This window comes from Pseudopipra pipra, chromosome 22 (assembly GCF_036250125.1).
Source record: "Pseudopipra pipra isolate bDixPip1 chromosome 22, bDixPip1.hap1, whole genome shotgun sequence".
Taxonomy (NCBI): domain Eukaryota; kingdom Metazoa; phylum Chordata; class Aves; order Passeriformes; family Pipridae; genus Pseudopipra; species Pseudopipra pipra.
Genome location: NC_087570.1, coordinates 7,510,591 through 7,529,850, shown reverse-complemented (window position 1 = coordinate 7,529,850; position 19,260 = coordinate 7,510,591). Strand labels below are relative to the sequence as shown.

The following is a 19,260-nucleotide window of genomic DNA, read 5'->3' as shown; positions in this document are numbered from 1 at the left end:
CTCAGCACCCACTCATCTACCTACATCCCCATCCTCATCCTCATCTCCCTCCCTGTCCCATCCCCATCTCCATCCTCATCCCTGTCCCCATTCTCATATTCATCCTCGCTCCCATATCCACCTCCATCTGCATCCCCTTCCCTGTCCTCATCTTTGTCCCATCCTCACCCCAATGTGTCCCATCCCCAACTTCATACCCATCCTCATCCCCATGAGCATCCTCGTCCCTCTCCCCACCCTCCCCCTCATCCCCATCCTCATTCTAATCCCTGTGCCCATTCCCATGGCCATCCTCCTCCCCACATTCATCCCATTCCCATCCTCCTTCCCCTCCCCATCCTTGGCCCATCCCCATCTTCCAACACATCCTCATCCCCATGGGCATCCTCATCCCTCTCCCCATCCTCTCCTCATCCCCATCCCCAAACCTTTATCTTCATCCCTCTCCTCATCCCCATGTGCATCCTCCTCCCTCTCCCCATGCCCATCCCCGTTCTAATCCCTGTGCCCATTCCCGTCCTTGTCCCTGTGTTTATGCCATTCCCCATCTTCCTTCTCATCCCCATCTTCATACCCATTCTCATCCCCATGTGCGCCCTCATCCCTTTCCCCATCCCGTCCCCTTGCTCATCCCCATTCCTGTTCTCATCCTCACCCTCATCCCCATCCCCCTCCCCAGCCCTGAGGATGGGAAAAGGAGCCCAATCCCTGCTGTCCCTTGGCCCTGAGGCCCCGCAGTGTTTCCCCTCTCACCCATGACGTTGAGGAACACGTTCCCGGAGGCCAGGACCACCTTCTCCCGCGTGGCTCGGTCGTAGATCCCCACGTGACACTCGTAGGGCCCGTTGTCCGAGATGCGAACCTCGGGCAGGCTGAGGAGGACACACAGCACTCACCCTCCACCCTGGCCTCGTTTTCCCGGGGATGGAGCGGTCAGCACCTGGATATCCAGGCCTCGGACGGGGCTGCTCCTCCCCGGCAACGGGGATCAATAAACTATTAGTAAGTGCCCAGGCTGCGGGAGGGAGCCCTGTAATGCAGTTTAGCAGCTGGAGTTTACTGGCCCTGACAGCTCCTCCGAGGGGAAGTAATTGCATTATTGAAAGGAGACGTGGATGGGAGGGAAAGCACTGCCGGGAGCAGAAACCCGTGACCGCAGCCATCGAACGCCTGTGGAATGCCTGTGGAATGCCGACGGAACCAGCTCAGCCCCGCACCTTCCAGGCCACCCCACCACAGTAATGCGGGCAAATAAAAGCATCAAAAGCCCAAACTCAGAGCAAACCCAGAGCACCCATCGATCAATCTTTTATCTAGAGACTTTCTGTGGATCTGGGAAAAACAGGAGAGGAGGAGTTGTGGAAAGGATCGCTGCTACTGGAGGTGGAAATGCTCTGCTGGCTGCAAAGGAGCCACTTTGCTGACTGGCAGCATCCGCCTCCCCAGTGGGCAGCATCTTCCCACCTCACTGGACAGCTGCATCCCACCCTGCTGGTCCTCAGCATCCCACCTCGCCAAATTGGCAGGATCCCTCTGTGCCAGTTGGGACCATCATCCCACTTCACTGGCTGCCACCTTTCTGGTTGGCAGGATCCCACCCTTCTGGTCCTCAGCATCCCACCTTTCTGGTTGGCAGGATCCCACCCTTCTGGTCCTCAGTATCCCACCTTTCTGGTTGGCAGGATCCCGCTTTGCCATCTGGCAGCACCATCCTGCCTCACCAGCTGGCAGCTTCTGACCTTGCCAGTCGGCAGCATCACCCCACCCCCCCAGCTGGCACATCCCACCCTGCTGTCTGCACCATCCCACCTTGTTGGCCAGAAGCACCATCCCACCTCCCCGTGCAGGAACATCATCCTGCCTTCCCAGCAAGCAGCATTCCACCTCAGTGGCTGGGAATGTTGTCCTGCCTTCCCAGTGACCAGCATCCCATCTTACTGGTGACCAGTATCCCACCTCACCAGCCAGCAGGATCCCACCCTGCCAGCTGGCAGCATTCCCCCTTTTCCAGTCAATGTCACCATCCCTCCTCACTGGCAGCATCATCCCACCTCACCACCCGGCAGGATCCCGCCACGGTGTCAAGGGTGGGAGCAATTCCCACCTGGAGCACCCAGCAAGCCACTCCCAGCTGAAGGATCCCACTTGGTGGGCACCTCACCGGGCCTCCCCATCCAGGGGCAAATCTGGCACTCCTTTCCCAGCTCCTTCCCATCAGCCCTTGGCTGCCTTCCCACACCTCCTCCTCACACCCGAGCCCCCGCTAGCACAAACAAGCCCCTGTTGAAGTGAACAGTCACTTGGCAGCTCCTTTTAATGGTCACAACGCTTTCAACTGAGCCTCCACCATCTGTTCCAGCCTCTAATTATCCGTGTTCGGAGCGGGAAATCACCCACCCACCCCCTCCATCAGCAGCACAAGGAGCAGGTTTGGGCCCCACCAAGCTGGGGACCGGCTCCAGACTAGTGGCTGCTCCTCCCCGTGAAGGAGCCCTTTGGATTTGGGTGTAAAACAGCCCTAACTGGGTCGGTCTGATGTTCCTGGGGACAGCAGAGAGGAAACCAACAGCCCTGCAAAGGCAAAACGCTGCCTGGCGTGTCCTCTGCGTCCTCTAAGCACGCTGGAAAGAAGGAAAGAAAATTATATAGATATTCATGAAGAACGTCTGCTGCGACGAGGGTGGGATTTTAATCAGAGGAAGGGAAAAAAACCCCAAACTGCAGGATTGGATATTGGATATCTCCTGGCTTTGCTCTTCACATCTGAGCGGGCGGCGTTCAAAGCCGGGATGAAAAGAGGCAGCTCCGCCAGCCCTCTGTGCTGTGCAGATAAGGGCTGTGCCACCCGGGATAACGCTCCGTGGGACAGCTCCGACGTGACCGTGCCGTGACAAAGATTCCCCGGAAAATAATTAATAAATTGGTGAAAATACAGAATAACAGGGAATGAGTGGATACAGCCAGGAAACAATTGACTTGTCACCAAACCCTTCCTGATATTGCTCCTCTTCTTCAGTAGAGCCCCAAAATAAGGCAGGGCCCCCTCCCCCCGCCCAAAAAAGCCAATGATTTGGAAAACAAGCTCTTTTCATACCCTCTGAGAAATATCTCCTTCTCCCCAGGCAAGTTGCTGTTTTCCTCTGAAACAAAAGGCAACTCCATGAAAAGATTTCAGCGCCAACATCCCCGACTCCACGGACGATTTGCCAGCACCGTGCCGACGATTACCGAGCCTTTTAAGTGCCTGGTCCTAGGGCGGTGAAATTTTCTGCTCACAAATTCTATTAGTTCTACAATACTCAGTGAAAGGGAGAAAAACGGAGGGTTTGGAGCCAAAAAAAGCAGCTGCTTTTCGGCGCCGGGTGGGCGCGATGCGCCGTGACCGGGTGAGCGGGGCCCGTCCTTGTCCCTCGCTCAAGGGATGCTCCGGCTCGCTCCGTGCACAGGGAATGTTTCATTCCCCGTCCCTCGCTCCAGGGGTGCTCGTGATCCCTTGCTGTGCACGGGGAACGTTTTAATCCGGTTTAATTCTCCAGTTTTCCTGGCGCTCCCGGCTGGAGGAGAGCAACGGCCAAACCCGGCGCTGAGCGAATCCGCCGGCTTTACGGCAGGAACCACGGCAGCGGAGTCAGGGAATGTGTAATCCCTCCGTGGAGCTGCCAAAACGTTCTCCAAACAGTAATTAGTCGTGTCAGGAATTTGTACAACATGTGAGCGAGTGGCTGAGCGGAGCTGCGGGGACATGGGGAGACAAAACGAGGGAGAGCAGCACCCACGGAGCAGCCTCTGCTCATCCCCTGAGAATGTCCTGAGCATCCTCTGACCCTCCTGAGCATCCTCTGTGCAACCCCTGAGCATCCTGACCCTCCTGAACATCCTCATGAGCATCCCGAGCACCCTCTGACCCTCCTGAGCGTCCTCTGTGCAACCCCTGAGCATCCTGACCCTCCTGAACATCCTCATGAGCATCCCGAGAACCCTCTGACTCTCCTGAGCATCCTCTGTGCAAGCTCTGAGGATCCTGCTCTTCTCCTGACCTTCTTGAGCATCCTCTGAGCAACATTTGACCAATTCCTGACACTTCTGAGCAACCCCTGAGAATCCTGAGCCTCTCCTGACCTTCCTGAGCTTCTCCAGAGCATCCTCTGAGCAAACCCTGAGCAACCTCAGAGCATCTCCTGACCTTGCTGCTCCTCAGCTGAGCATCCCCTGAGGAACTCCGGACCCTCCTGAGCAGCACCTTTGCATCCTGAACTTCTCCTCGGCCTCCCCTGAGTGGGGCCTGAGGATCCTCCTGAGCAACCCTTAAGCAACCTGAGCATCCTCTGAGCATCTCCTGAGCAACCCCACAGTATTTCCAACCCTGTTTTCCTGCCCTTTCTCCACTCTAAATCCACATTAATTCCCACAGCCGTCTCACACACTGGCTTATAATGAAAAATAACTCCGAGTGTAGTAGAAAAAAACAGTGAAAAACTCCCCCCAAAAAATCGAATTCCAAAGAATTAGAAAGGATTTCCCACTTCACACCTGCTCATCCCGTGGGATGAGCTGTGCCAAGCCCTTTTCCAACCCTTCCACGGACATTTGCAGGTGCAAACCATCACCTCACTTGAGGAAATTACTATTTTCCCCACCACACACGGAATTTTTATTACCCCACGCTGGGAAAAAACGAGCTTTGAAATCCGATTAGAAAAATCTAATTTAAAAAGGAAACAAGGGGGGAAAAATAAACGGGGAAGGATAAATACTTCATCCTGGGTTCTTTACCTTGAATTAAACCTCCCCTGACCTTTTTTCCAAGCTCCAGTTTTGTTTTTATAACACTGGCAATAAAGCAAGTGTGTAATTAGTAATAAAACTGACACTCCTGCAAGTGATTTCACACTTGGAATAAAAGCAAAGAGAAGCTTCTGTGCCTGGTTTATATATAAACACAGACTCTTTTTTTCCCAATTTTCCCAAGCCTTGTATTTCTTTGCCCATTTCCACCATGGAGACACACTGTGGCCGTTGCCATAATTCTCTCAACTGCCCCAAAATGGGGAAAAATTCCTAAAAATAGGCATTAAAATAGACATGAGGGACTCACCGCACGGTGGACTGGTAAACCAGGTCCTCCCTCTTCCGATAATTCTCCATCTGGGAGAAGTTGGTGGAGAACATGGCATCGAAGGTGAAGATCTTCTGCTTGATGGTGCCACCATCAGTTACCTGCATAAAACAATCAACCCCATTTATGAGATGCCCATGGGTCAATTTTGGCAATTCCAAGCAGCTTTGTGATCACTTTTTAATATTTGTAAGGTTTTTATTCTTAATATTTTAATATTTTTTATTTACATTTAAATATAATTATGATAAACACTGCAAATGTATTTTAAAATGTTTACTAAACGCATTTTAATATTTATAATAGAATTGTTTTAATTTTTATAGAGAGAATCCCAGAATCATTTGGGTTGGAAAAGCCCTCCCAGCCCACGGATCCCCCCCCCGTGCTCGATGCCCACCTTGTCCCCAGCCCAGAGCACTGAATGCCAAGGCCAGGCCCTCCTTGGGCACCTCCAGGGGTGGGCACTCCAAACCTCCCTGGGCAGCCCCTTCCAGTGCCTGACCACCCTTTCCAGGGAGAAATTCCTCCTGATGTCCAACCTGAGCCTCCCCTGGCACAGCTGGAGGCCGTTCCCTCTCCTCCTGTCCCTTGTTCCCTGGGAGCAGAGCCCGACCCCCCCCGGCTCCCCCCTCCTGTCAGGGGGTTGCAGAGCCAGAAGGTCCCCCCTGAGCCTCCTTTTCTCCAGGCTGAGCCCCCCAGCTCCCTCAGCTGCTCCTGCTGCTCCAGCCCCTTCCCAGCTCCCTTCCCTTCCCTGCACACGCTCCAGCCCCTCCGGGTCCTCCTTGTCCGGAGGGTCCCAGCGGTGCCCCCGGGGCTGGAGGTGCCCCGGCCGTGCCCAGCACAGGGACGGGCCCTGCCCTGTTCCTGTGCCCCCCCTGGGCCGGGCCCAGCCCGGGGCCATCGGCCTCTCGCCCCCCCGGGCACACCCGGCTCGTGTCCAGCGCTGCCACCGGCACCCCCGGGGCTTTCCCGGCTTTCCAGCCCGGAGCGTTCCAGGGCTTTGTCCTGACCCAGGTTCAGGACCCGGCACTTGGCCCTGTTGACGCTCCCCCTTGTCCCTGGATCCAGCCTGTCCCGACCCCTCTGCAGAGCTCCTGCCCTCCGGCACGTCCACATTCCTGGATAGGGGTTGGCCGTGAACTTCCCGAGGGTGCCCTCAATACGTTTATTGATTAATAACATTAAATATTTTTTATTTATCATTAAAAGCAAAATCCACACATTTCCACCCAGTTATGGCATCACCGACTCCTGTGTCCAGCTGCTCACTGGGGTTGGGATTTTTAAGTGGAAAAAGGCTCTTTTTAGGTCTGGGGAGGACTCATTCCTCCCCTGTGTCCCCCAGTGCCTTCAGATTTATCTGCCCTTCTTCTGAGGAGGAATTTTAGCAGAAAATTAAGAAGGAAAAGGCAGAGGAAAGCAATGTAGGAGGAAATGTGCATTTTGGGGCTAAAACAGCCCAGTTCAGTCCCTCAGAGGGTTAAAATAGTCATGTTTTAAAGCAAACCAGGTGCAGAAGATTTTGGGGTTCAACCCCCCAAACCCAGCATCTCCTGGGGACAAGACCCCACTGACCCCACCCAATGCATCTCTCTCGCTTGGGCAAAACACTTTGATTCCAGATTTCCTCTTTTCCACCTTTTTTAATGGTAAAAGAGAAGAAAAAAATCTGTCACTAAAACCATCTCTTCAGATTTATTCGCCCAGGCTGAGGCTTTTATTGCAAAGAAAACACACGGGCGTGGGATAAAGAAGTGCGGGAGGAATTATCAGAGCTGTAAATCTCCGGCCTTGGGAATCAGGGGAAGTTTTCAAGGACACGTCTGATTTCCCCTGACTCGTATTTACACCCCGGGTTGAGTTTAAGGAGCCGCTCCTGGATGGAGAGGTTCTTTGTGCATCATCTCCAAGGATTTTTAGGGGTTATTTTAGGGATGCAACGAAGTTGTCGGGAAGGAAGCTCTGGAAATGGGGGGAGGTGGATGTGACACCCCCGGATCAGTCACGGGAGTTCCCCGGCACGTCTGGACAGATGTGGACAAACCACCAAGCTCCGTCCAAGGACAGGAGTGGGAAATGCAGCTGGAAGTCGTTCGTGCCACTGCTCAACCCCCCTCCCGGGGACCCCCGGCATTCCCTGAGGATGCACAGCAAGGGAAGATGCGGAGCCCAGTCGCGGGGGGATTACAGGCAGTTAATAAACTCCCAGGAAAAGGCGCACGGAAAATAGTCTCTCTCCGGGGATTAGACCTACTTTCAGCCTTTTATCTGTGCCCTGGGGTCATTTTTTTGGAGAGGAGCTCCATATAAAGTTGCTGCTAAACCCCCAGGGGAGTGGGAGCGGCCAAGCCAAACCCGATGCTTCCCGCTGGGAACAAGAAAGGATGATAATTGGGCAGCATCGGATGGCGACTGCCCCAGATTACATCTCCACATCAAGGAGTGTGAGGAAAAGGGGCACGAGGAGAGGAAATGCACATTTAAAGCACCGGAGCCGAGCTCAGACAGCCCGAGGCTGCCTCCTGCATTATTTATAAATCCCAAGAAAAATCTTATTCCTGACAAAAACCCGGCGACTGCCACAGCACAGGGAGGCATTAACCTCCTGCTCCTTCCTGCTGTCGCAGAGGCAGCTCCCTCCTGCCGCCCTCACCTCGCTGGTGACCCTGCCGTTCGCTGCCCCCAAAATACAGTGGCCCCATTAATATCCCTGGAGCCTCTCGCTGGGATGCCCAGTGGGTTCAATAGGCATCGGCAGGCGATGGATGCAGGATCAGGGCGGATGGGGGGAGCGATTTTGGAGGGCAAAGTGGGTTGTGAAATGACATCACCGGGCTCTGGTCCAGGCTCGGTGTCCTGGGGGCTGCATTGACACACCCTCTCCAAGCAAATGGACAAGCACTTGCCATGGAAAGAGGGAAAATCCCCTGGAGGGGCTGCGAGGGGTGACTGCAATGCCCGGGTTGTTCAGGGGGAGCAGCACCGGGGTCTGCAGTGTCCAAGTCCTTGTCACAGCACTGGGAGAAACTCATCCTGCTGCAAAACTCCTTTTTTAGCTTTTTTCTGACTCCCTTGCCCATTCCCTTGAGAATCCACATTTAGCTCAGCTGGCTGGAATCCACCCTCCCATCCCGAGCTTGCTGGACCACCTTGCCCAGAGCCACCAGCATCAAATTCACCATCCAAACCCCCAGATTATTTGATTTACTTGCCCAAACTCAGGTGGTTTGACCCCAAAATGCACACCATGACCCTTCTCCATCCCCCAAAAGGCATCACTTAGGCTGGTACCCCCTTCTCCAACATCCCTAAACCACAGGAATGACCAAATGACAAGTGGATTGTTCAATTTTGGGAGGCACATCCCAGCCTTCCTGGAGCAGGAACGATGCCCTGGTAATAGAGAGCTCAATAAACTGCTGCTGCTCGTGACCTTCTCTCCCTGCCTGAACATGAGGAATTAAAGGAGTTCCCCATCCTGACACTTAAATTATCATCTCGAGGCACGGAGACAACCCAGCCGGGCGAGATGAATGGCACGAGTCAGACCTCTCGCAGCTGCAGGCCCCAAAATCTCTCCATCAGCAGCTTTGCTCAGCTTTTAGGGAATTTCTCCACATCCATAAAACTTGAGTTTTCTCCCAACGGGAAGCAAGTGTGGAAATCAGAGGCACAACCACTGGACAATCTGGAGGGGGACGCGAATTTCAGGGAGATGTTTTCCAGGAGCGAGGGGTGAAAAGCAGCGTCCCAGTGCCTCTTCCCGAGCATTCCCGAATTTGCCGAGGCTCTGGGTTTTCCCAGCAGCACCGAACGGCACAGGAAGGGTTTGGAACAGCCTCAGCACATCGTGTGCCCTTCAGTTGGCCCCTGCACCCCGTGTGCCCCCTCCCCTGGAGCCGCTGCTGCTGCCAGCGGGGACTTTGTCACCAGCAACAACTCCCGCTCGAGCCCCGCGGGAGGTGCCGGCCGGGCTGGAATGTCTCCCTTCTCCTAATGGGCACTGGCAGGGGAGGGGGGCTGGAATGTCTCCCTTCTCCTAATGGGCACTGGCAGGGGAGGGGGGCTGGAATGTCTCCCTTCTCCTAATGGGCACTGGCAGGGGAGGCCCCCGCGGGGACGGGCTTTGTCACCGTCGATCAGGCGGCTCCGAGCGGTGCCACCGACCTCGGGATGCGCTGGGAGCCACCGGCCGGGGGGAGCACCTGGAGCCTCCGCGGGCTTTGCCAGGCAGGGACCGGCCTGGAGATCTCGGATGGAGTAAAGGATTTGTAATTCCTGTGCACCGAGGGCAGGCTACAGAGAGCAGTGACCTTACACCAGGGATACTACAGAGAGCAGTGACCTTACACTATAGGTACTCCAAGGAGTAATGCCTGTGCATCATGGGTGCCACAGAGAGCACGGCATGTACCCCATGAGTGCTGTGGAAACGCTCCCACACCATGGCTGCTACACGGAGCAGTGCCCACACACCATGGCTACTCCAAGGAGCAATGCCCACACACCATGGCTACTCCATGAAGCAGTGCCCACACACCAGGGATGCTCTGGAGAGCAGTGCCTGTACACCATGGATACTACAATGAGCAACGTCCGTACAGCACAGGTACCCCGGGAACACCCGGACACCGCGGATACCACCAGCAGCAAGTGCAGCGCGGGTGCTCCAGGGAGCAGCGCCCGTGCCGGGTACCGCGGGCAGCACCGCGGACAGCACCGCCAGCTCCCGCGCCCAGTTACTTTTCTTCTTGCTAATTAAACTGAGCACCAAACTCTAAATAACGGAGGCAGAGTGTCTGCCCCCAGCCCCGCGGGGCCCCCTCCATGCCCGCTGTCCCTGTCACACTCCCCGAGCCGGTGGGAGCCCCGCGCCCCGCCGGGGACCGCTCCTGGCCCTCGTCTGACACCAAACCCTGCGTTCCCTGCAGTTCCCGGGCTCCCCGAACCCCCGGCTGTGAGCACAGACCGGCTGCTGCCGGCTCCGCATTCCCTGGAATTCCCAGGCTCCCCGAGCCTCGGCTGTGAGCACAGCCCGGCTGCCGCCGGCTCCGCTCCCTGCCCTGCCAGATGTCTGCGCAGAGCCGCGGCGGGGACTCGCAGGATTTCCCCTCTCTCTCCTGCTTATGTATTATTTTTTTTTCAGAGCTCTGCACTGCTGCAAAGAGTCCTCCTGTCCCTCCCCGGCCCTGCGCGGCGTGGCAGTGACCATACTAATCAGGTCTCGAGTGCGACCTCCGAGACTCCAACCAGCAGCTCGGCAGCTCCGGGGCCCCGCGGCCTCATTACGAGCTCATTTGCGCGGCCGGCACCGCCCTCGCCTCCCGCGAAGGGTTTTTGGGCACTTGCCTGATGTGCAGGAGCTGCAGCCCCGTGTTCGCACACGTTCTCGGGCACATCGCACCTTCCGGAGGTGCTGTGATGGTGTTGAGGGGTTGGATATTAATTAACACCTCTGCAGAGGTGCGGTTCCTGTTCAGGCTGCCAAAAGCCCTTTTGCTCAGCCCAGCTCTCCTTGGCTCTGCCGTGGGTTTGTGGCTCCCGCTGAGGAGTTTCTGACCTCAGGAAAAGGTTTCCCTGGCTGCCGGCCCTGCCCAGCCCTCAGCCATGGGCTTCCCGGGGAACTGATGGAAAGGGGGTCTGGAGGGGTTGGTTTGCAGTTTGGTGCTTCTTGGGGGGGGGTTGCCCGTGGTAAACTGCCCCTCCCGGGCCTTGGTGTGCCCACCCTGGGGGGTTCTGCACCCACCCAGGGGGGGTATGGATGCATCCCATGGGTTAGGGATCCATCCCATGGGTTATGGATCCACTGATGGTTTATGGATCCACTGATGGGTTATGGATCCATCCCCTGGGTTATACACCCACACCATGGGTTATGGATCCATCCCGTGGCTATGGATGCACTCCATGGGTTACGGATCCATCTGGTTGGTTATGGATCCATCCCTTGGTTATGGATCCGTCCCACAGGTTATGGATGCACTCCATGGGCTATGGATGCATCCTCTGGGTTATGGATCCATCCCATGGGTTATGGATGCACTCCATGGGCTATGGATCCATCCCATGGGTTATGGATCCATCCCCTGGGTTATGGATCCATCCCATGGGTTATGGATCCATCCCCTGGGTTATGGATCCATCCCATGGTTATGGATCCATCCCCTGGGTTATGGATCCATCCCATGGTTATGGATCCATCCCATGGGTTATGGATGCACTCCATAGGTTATGGATCCATCCCATGGTTATGGATCCATCCCATGGGTTATGGATGCACTCCATGGGCTATGGATCCATCCCATGGGTAATGGATCCATCCCACTGGTTATGGATTCATCCCCTGAGTTATGGATCCATCCCATTGTTATGGATCCATCCCATGGTTATGGATGCACTCCATGGGTTATGGATAAATCCTCTGGGTTATGGATCCATCCCATGGGTTATGGATGCACTCCATAGGTTATGGATCCATCCCATGGGATATGCCCCCCCCTCTGTCCCCCCAAACCGCTTCCATTGACTTTGCTCCTCCACTCTCCCCCTTTCCCCTCCACACCCGTCGTCGCCCCTGGGGCAGCTCCGTGTCCTTAAACCCAAGGAGCTCGCTCTGCTCCCTGTCCAGCAAACCAAGGGACAGAGGAGCCCCTGGAGGCCCCACATCCCCCTTCCACTGCTCTGGGGCCACGTCCTCAGGATTTCCAAGTGGTATAAACACAACTGTGCAGCCCCAGCAGGTCCAGCCCGGCTCACCCAACCCCTCGCCCAAGGGAGCGGACACGGGGGGTCTGGGCAGCTGTAACAGTCCAGGAGTGGGACAAAATGTGGGGAAAAGGGGGAAAAAAAGCTTAAAATCGGGAAGGAATTTGGCAAATCCTGAGATGCTCCATGAAAAACCCAACTTTCAAACGCAGGAAGCTCCCCAGGAAAGGAGACAAAGGGAATGGGGGAGGGGGGTAAAAAAACTGGAAGAGAGGGGGATTTGTGGTGATAAAAATAAAAGCTGGGTTATTTTTTCCCTCTCCATTCTCTCCGTGGTTTCTCAGAGCATAATTTGCTCGGCCACCCCAGTGCATCATCCTCTCGCTGAGGGCTCCAGCATCCCTCCTCACAGGGGGGATTATGCAAATCCAGCCCCAGCTCCCGGAAAGTGGGTTAATCCAATATTACTGAGTGGAAAAGGGAAGGAAAAACCTGGTGGAGATGGCAGAGCCAGCAGAAAAAACCTCCTCCCCAAAGCACCGGGAGACAAAGCCAATTCTACCCTGCAATTGAGGGGCTGGGGCAGGGTTTGGGTTAGATTGTTAAATTTGTCTGCTTGAATCCCCTGTACCCTGTTTAGGTGTACCCCTAAATGTTATACATGTCTACACACATTTATTTATAGCAAAAAGCATCCAGGGTTTGATGGAATATTCCTGTGCACACATCACACTCCAGCAAGTGAATATATTTCAGTCCAGAGAGCACCTTCTCCTATTTATAAACCTGCCTGGATGTGAAGAGGAGCTTTAAGACAGAGATGCTCCTTGTTCAGGGAGCAGAAACGTGAGGGTAAATCCAAGAAAAAATGTTCCCAGGTGAAAGGCAGTTACTCCATGCGATGCCACCGGCACCATTTGCCCTTTCTTTGCTTCCTCCATGAGCAAAGAGCTCTGTTTCCATCCTGGAAAACTTCAGGTTTGCTCTGATCAAACCACCGCAGGGGTTTTATTTGTGTTTGGCAGCTTATGCTGAAATTTCCTGGAGAAAGCCAAAAATGTTGCTCTGGATTGCTACATTTGAGGTTGGATCAGGGCTTGGTGCAGATGGGAGTGAAGCTGGAAGGGGGGAAAGCCACAGCCCCAAATCCCTCCTCCTCAGAAGAAACCAGAGGCTCTAAGTCTTGTTTCCCTCCAGATCAACAGCCCAAATCTGCAAATATTCTGGGGACAGGGAAAGGTTTTGTGAGAGCCCAACATGACGAGCCCAGCACTGCTCCCTGAGCTCCCGACATCCCCAATTTTGCCAAATTTCCCCCCTCTTTTTTGCATCATTTCACACCCAACACGAAAATCCTCTTTGCAGAGCGGGGCCGACCTTGACCCCAAATCCTGACCAGCTCCAACCCTCAGTACAACCCCCAGCACCAAACCGAGCCTGCCAACCCCAAATCCACCTGGAAAACATAACGAAACGCCTGGGAAATGCCTCCCGGAGCTCTCAGGGTGATCACAAAGCCATTTGACATCTCTCCCCTCCCAGGTTTTGAAAGGCCAGCCTGCCTGGCTCCTTCCCGGAATCGATTCCCATCAGCCAGAGCTCTGCCTTTCCCTCCACCATCCGGCCTTGACCTTCTGTTCCACAGGAGCAGAGCAGCCTCGTGTCCTCCTGCTCCCATCCCCAGGGGCAGGGCAGAGGCTCTGGTGCCACTCACCCGGTACCAGACGATCTCCCGCATCTTCCCGTCCGTCTTGAAGTTGCATTTCAGGGTCACGGCGTCTCCCACCACCACGGGCGGCAGCGGCTCAATGCTCACGGTCAGGTAGGCTGGGAGAGGGAGGAGAGAGGGAGGAAAGGAGAGTTGAGCTCTGGGGAAGTTTGGAGCAGGGGTTAAAACGCTGTCCCTGGATGGTTTCACTGGTTAATGGCCACGGGGAGCAAATGCTGCGTCCCATGGAGGGAGGGAGGATGCCTGGACGAGCCCACCTGGGTGGTACTTGGCCCCTCCCAGTGGAGAATTTTGGCTGCTCCCAATGCAGCAAAAAAGTCTAAATTGAAGAAAACCCTTCCGGAATTTAGGAAAATCCCACCAAACCCCCTCCCACCCTGCAGACTGCAGCCCATCCTTCCTGTGAATTTATTGGCTTTGACTTGGCCTTCACCGTCCTCTGCCCCACGTTGGTTCTCCCCCCATTCCAGACCAGGTTCCCCTGCCCTAGGCTTGCTTTAAAATCTCTAAATTACTCATTCCTTATGGGAATGGATCCAACAGATTAATCAGAGCATGCACAAAGCCCAACCTGTGTTTTTACAGCCCGGCCTTGGCCAGGAGCCTGCTCCTTCCCCGCGTCCCCCCCGCCTGGATGCCGGATCCGTCCTTGGAAAATGAGAGCACGGGCGGCTCCGTCTGGCACTTTTCTCCCTCTTTCCCCTCGATTTGTTGCAAAACTATTGCAGGAGCACAGAGCAGCCAGGGTCAGGAGGGCAGGCAATTGCACTCCTATTTTATTTTCCTCTCTTTCCTCCGGCTGTTGGGAGATGACAGATTGAGAGCCCGGCAGAGCAGAGCCTTTCTTCAGCATCCTCACCCTGATCACACCCGTTTAACCCCATCAGCAACCAGGACACCCCAAAAGAACCCCTCACCCCCTGCCAGAATCCAGGGGTTTTAGTTATTGCTTGCACTGGGTGAAAAAACCTGACAGAAAGTCTGGAAAACAGGAGCAGTTTTAGAAGCAGGGCTGCAGAACCAGAGACTCCTTGGAAGGAGATGCCCTGGAGGAGGTGAAGGTGATTGTCTGTGTCCTCCAGCCGGTGTTTCCGGGCTCAGCATCACTTGTAAAACAACTTGTCGCTGTTTTTGCTATAAATCCCAGCCACGACCTGCGGGAGAACACGCTCCACTCCCACGTGCCTGCTGCACCAGCACGGCAGCGTGGCCTGGCATACTGAGCACGGGGCTCTCAGGGTGAAGAAACCCTTTTTGTGCTGCTTTTTGGGGGGTTATAGCAGCAGCCTTGCTGCTGCAGTCAACTGGAAGAGAGGAAATTTAGATAAAAAGTGGATTTCTGTATGTTTTTGGAGGGGTTTTGGAGCATTGCACAGCAGGTGCAGCCATGAGGGGTAAATCAAGGGCTCTTTGCAGCCCTGAATCGATGCACAGGAAGATGGAGTTTAATGTTTCAGCCTGGAATCCCAACCTCCTTGCTGAGAGTGACCCAAATCCTCGCCAGCATCCCTGTTCATCCAGGGCCAGCATCTTTCCAGCCTCTCCCTTCGCCTGGACAGGGTTTATTTTAGCTTGCTAAAGCAGGGATTAATTCCTTGCGATTGCCAACACAGCACAAGGTCCCCTCGAATTCGGGGCTTTGCAGATAGAAAGAGGCAGTGATGGGAGAGGCAGCAGGAGGAGGAGGAGGAGGAAGGATGTGAGGAAGGTCAGTCGAGGTCTCGCAGCGACTGCCCCGCTTCCCCTTGCTTCACTTTTGACATTTCCAGGAGCGAGAGGAGCAACAGGCACGAAGGGAAGGGAGGGGGATGAGCGAACGTTTGGCAGCTCGGTGGCATCTGCCCGAAGGAAATGGGGGGTGGATTCGTGCCGGGGACGGAGCCTCCCCGCATGTGGAAGAGCTCAGGCTCTCCATGAGGCAGCGCTGGAGCCTCGGGCGGGATTCCATCCCCTTCTGCCCCCGGCGCGGATCAGCACGATTACACAAAGCCCGCGGCAGAACCGACGGTGACAAAGCCGGAGCTAAGATCGAGTTTTCCCTCGTGCCCAGGAGATATTGAAACACAGGAGTTCTTGGCTTATAAGTGCAGCATCTCCAGATGGTTTTCCAGCCCTCTTCCCATGGTGCTGCCTTGCATTCCCGTGCCCTGCAATGGGAAGGGGAAGCATCCCCAGTCCCAGCCCAGCCAAGGGTTTGAGGGGTGCTTAGAATGTCTTCTGAGGGTTGGTGGCTTTTTTAAGTCAAAACTAATCAAGCTTGGGGTGGCCCCAGCCACTCACCCAAATGCATCAGCCCAAGCATTTATCCAAGGAAATCCCCCTGGAAACACATTTCCAACCTGCAACTTCTGAATGGCTAAAAATACCCAAAATGGGCTTCCCGCCGGCCCTGCTCCCTCCAGGTGTTGCAAAACCACTTTGAGATGCCAATGGCAGCAGCTTCTGCCTCTACTCCTGGTAATCCAGGCCTGGCTGGTCCTTAAATTTGGACATTTGGTCCTTAAAAATATGAGGGTGTAACCACAGGATGCTCCTGCACTTCTCCTGAGGAGATCCTGAGTGGAAAGGACAAAGCTCTGGAACTCTGTGATTTATTGTGCCGGTGCCAGGGGATGGGGATCCCACGGAGGGCTGATGGTGGAGCCCCAGCTGTGCCTGGAGGGGGAGGGAAGGTGAAAATCCAAATGCTCAAAGAGTATCACTGCTCAAATTCAGAGCAAAATAACCTCAGAAGACACGGAAACGAAGGAGGCAAGAGCGGGAGGGAGAGCAGAGAGAAACAGATGCATGATCCCCACAGGAACCAGCCCCCAAAATGCTAAGGATGTGTGGAGGGGAGGGCGAAAAGCAGGGAAAACAAAGTCAGGCACTGGAAAATAAAGCAGGAATCCAGATGGAGCCGTCCAGAACCTGCTGTTTTGCTGTGGCTGATGCACAAATCTCATCCCTCATCCTCCCCTTCCCTTTGCTTCCCGACAGCACACAACTGCCAAGTGTCACCGCTCCTCAAAATCCACACTTTGGGCCCTTTCTTTGGATTTACTGGGGAGAAGAAACCAGCAGTGACAGGTCTTGCTGAATTTTAAGAACTATTTAAAAAGGGCTGAGCACCAGATTTGCTCCAAAGGAGGAGCCCGTCCCAAATTCTCCGTCATCCTTTGCGTTATCAGCATCCCAAAGGCAGCTCTGAACCCCGAGGCTCCTCTCCTTCCCCTTTGCTCTTTTAAATAAGACATATTTTATAGTGAAAGCTGTGCCGGGCCACCCTCTGATTAGATTCAGACCTATGGAAATTCATCCCTCTGATTAGATCGCATCCCTGGGGAGAAAAGAGTATTTTTGCTCGGGAGCTGTGGGAATTCTTGCGACATCCAGTTTAAGGGGGATAAAAAAAAAAAGGGAGGGGGGGAGAGGGGGAAGGGAGAGATAAATGAAATGTCCTTTTAAATCAGGAGTGACACATTAATAAAAGGAGCACATTGTAACATGCTCAGTGCTTTCAATTACAAAATAGCTCCGAGGGAAGAGGCAGGTTTCACTCCGGCCGGGAAGGGGAGGATGAGGCCGGATGCTTCCAGCCCCACTTCTGCCCAGTGTCAGCCTCCCATCAGAGATTTTGGCACACAGCAGCAGCCAGGCACCCCATGGGAATCTCGAGGGATGGAGCACCCGTGGCTGAACCCCCCTGGCTGAGGTCCCTGTCCTGCTGAGGAGGGGGTGGGGGGTGCTGGGAGCCCCCCGAGCCCAGCCCACACAGCACCCCCTGGGCGCCCCAGGACGCCTCAGGATGATGGAACCTTTCAGTGCATCCCAGCACCACAAAACAACTCCTCTCCATCTTCCCACGCCCTTGAAATCCTCTAACATTCATCAAAATTGAAGATTTGTTTGTTATTATCGATTGGTGCTTCCGTTCCCTGATTTCTACCCTCCCAGCGCTTCCCAAAAAACCTATTTCTCACCTCCCAGTCCTTCCCCAAAAGCTATTTCTCATTTCCCAGCGCTTCCCAAAAAGCTGACTTCAAACTGATCATAGAATCATGGGATGGTTTGGGTTGGAAGGCACCTTAAAGCCTATTCAGTGCCACCTCCTTCCATGGGCAGGGACACCTTCCACTGGCCCGGGCTGCTCCAAGCCCCGTCCAACCTGGCCTTGGACACTTCCAGGGCTGGGGCAGCCCCGGCTGCTGATGGACTTCACCCCTCTGGGACACGACCCCAAGGTTCCCCCTGTCCCCATTGCTGTATTCCGGGATGGCCTTTGGAGCATTTCCATGGGGCGGTGCCTCGGGATGGAGCCGGAGGAGGGGACGGAGCTGCCCCATCCAGCCCCACCCGTCCCCGCCAGCCTTCAGGTACCGCCGCGCCCCCTCGGCGGAGGCGACAGGCGAGGGAATATTAACAGCTCATCATTTTAATCAGCCGGTGATTAGCGGGGCTTATCCATAATTCACACCGACCGGGGCCAGCGCGGGAGGCGGATACAAGGAGGGAATGGGAAAGCAGGGACTAGGATCTCTCAATAGACACAGGACTGATCTTCATCCTTTCCCAGGATTTGAGGAGAGGAGGAGACGTTTCGCCACTTGCAGAAGCGCCAGATGGGATAGAAAGGGCGGGGAACACCCGCGAAAGGCTGGGAGCGATCCTGCTCCGCATTCCCGACCGAGGAATGACGGTTGGCACGAGGGGCGAGCGGTGGCACGGCAGGGTCGGGGCTGTCACCCCCCCGCGGGCTGAGCAGCGTTACCCAAACACGCTCTGACTGGCGGCACTTTGCAACATCTTGTTCATTAAAGATTAAACACCAGCAGTTGTTCCCGTTCCTGGGAGCGCAGCAAATACCTTCCCTCTCCCTCCCCAGCTCGGCTGATGCTTTATTTATGACATTCCAGGACCATTTACAATTATAATACGTTGCTGCCTCTCCTCGTTAACCCGGGAGGGCTCCGAGAGACGAGAACCGGCGAAGGAGTCACATCTGGCCCCGTCCAGAGTGGCCAAATTTTGCTGAATCTTGAGCTTCTCCTCGAAAGCTGCTGTACAGGGGAGTTTATTTTTTATTTAAACAGAGGAATAGGTGTTTTAACACAGGTCTAACAACCGAAGTGGAATAGGATGTGACACGTGGGCTCGGCATCGCACTTCCAAAGGAGATGGTCCTTTTGGGAGGGGAAAAAATGAAGGGTTGGAGGATCCTATGGGAGTTTATAAATCCATGAACTGCTTGAGTTTTCCTTGAATATTGAGTTTTTCCTCCAAAAAACCCCGAAAGCTGAGCATCAGCAGGGCTAAACATCCCCAAACTCACCACTGCCCTCCCAAAAATCGCGTTGGCTTTGGCAAAATGGGTTTATTTCATACAATAAACCCATGAAATTGGTCATCCCCCACCGCGAGGAAGAGCCCTGCTGGCAGAGAGCAAATTGTATTAATGCTGTGTAAATAGGATATTAACAGGCCGACCAAACAATTAAGAGCCCGTAATTAAAATTCATCTTCCTTCACACCGTGGCGTATTAAAGTACAAACATTTAATTAGATGCCTCTTACCTCATTCATTTGCATAAGTGGGAGGAAACAATTTGCAGCTGGATCTCTAATCATCCTTTATGGGGGAGCTGCTGGACTGAAGCAGCCCCTAAATCCTGCTGGATGGCAGAGCCGGGGGGAGGACGTGTGGGATGTACAGGGAGGGGGCAGAACA

General features: G+C 54.6%; 1 protein-coding gene across 2 annotated transcripts in view; it reads right to left on the bottom strand.

The window, feature by feature from the left end:
- IGSF21 (immunoglobin superfamily member 21) overlaps nucleotides 1–19,260 on the bottom strand; it is a 40,991-nt gene that overhangs the window by 5,068 nt on the left and 16,663 nt on the right. For both annotated transcript variants that reach the window (XM_064678873.1, XM_064678872.1), the window contains exons 2-4: nucleotides 13,539–13,651; nucleotides 5,096–5,217; nucleotides 754–872 (exon numbers count right to left, since the gene is read on the bottom strand). In XM_064678873.1, the coding sequence (XP_064534943.1) occupies nucleotides 754–872; nucleotides 5,096–5,217; nucleotides 13,539–13,651 (354 nt within the window). The remainder of the gene's footprint in view (nucleotides 1–753; nucleotides 873–5,095; nucleotides 5,218–13,538; nucleotides 13,652–19,260) is intronic.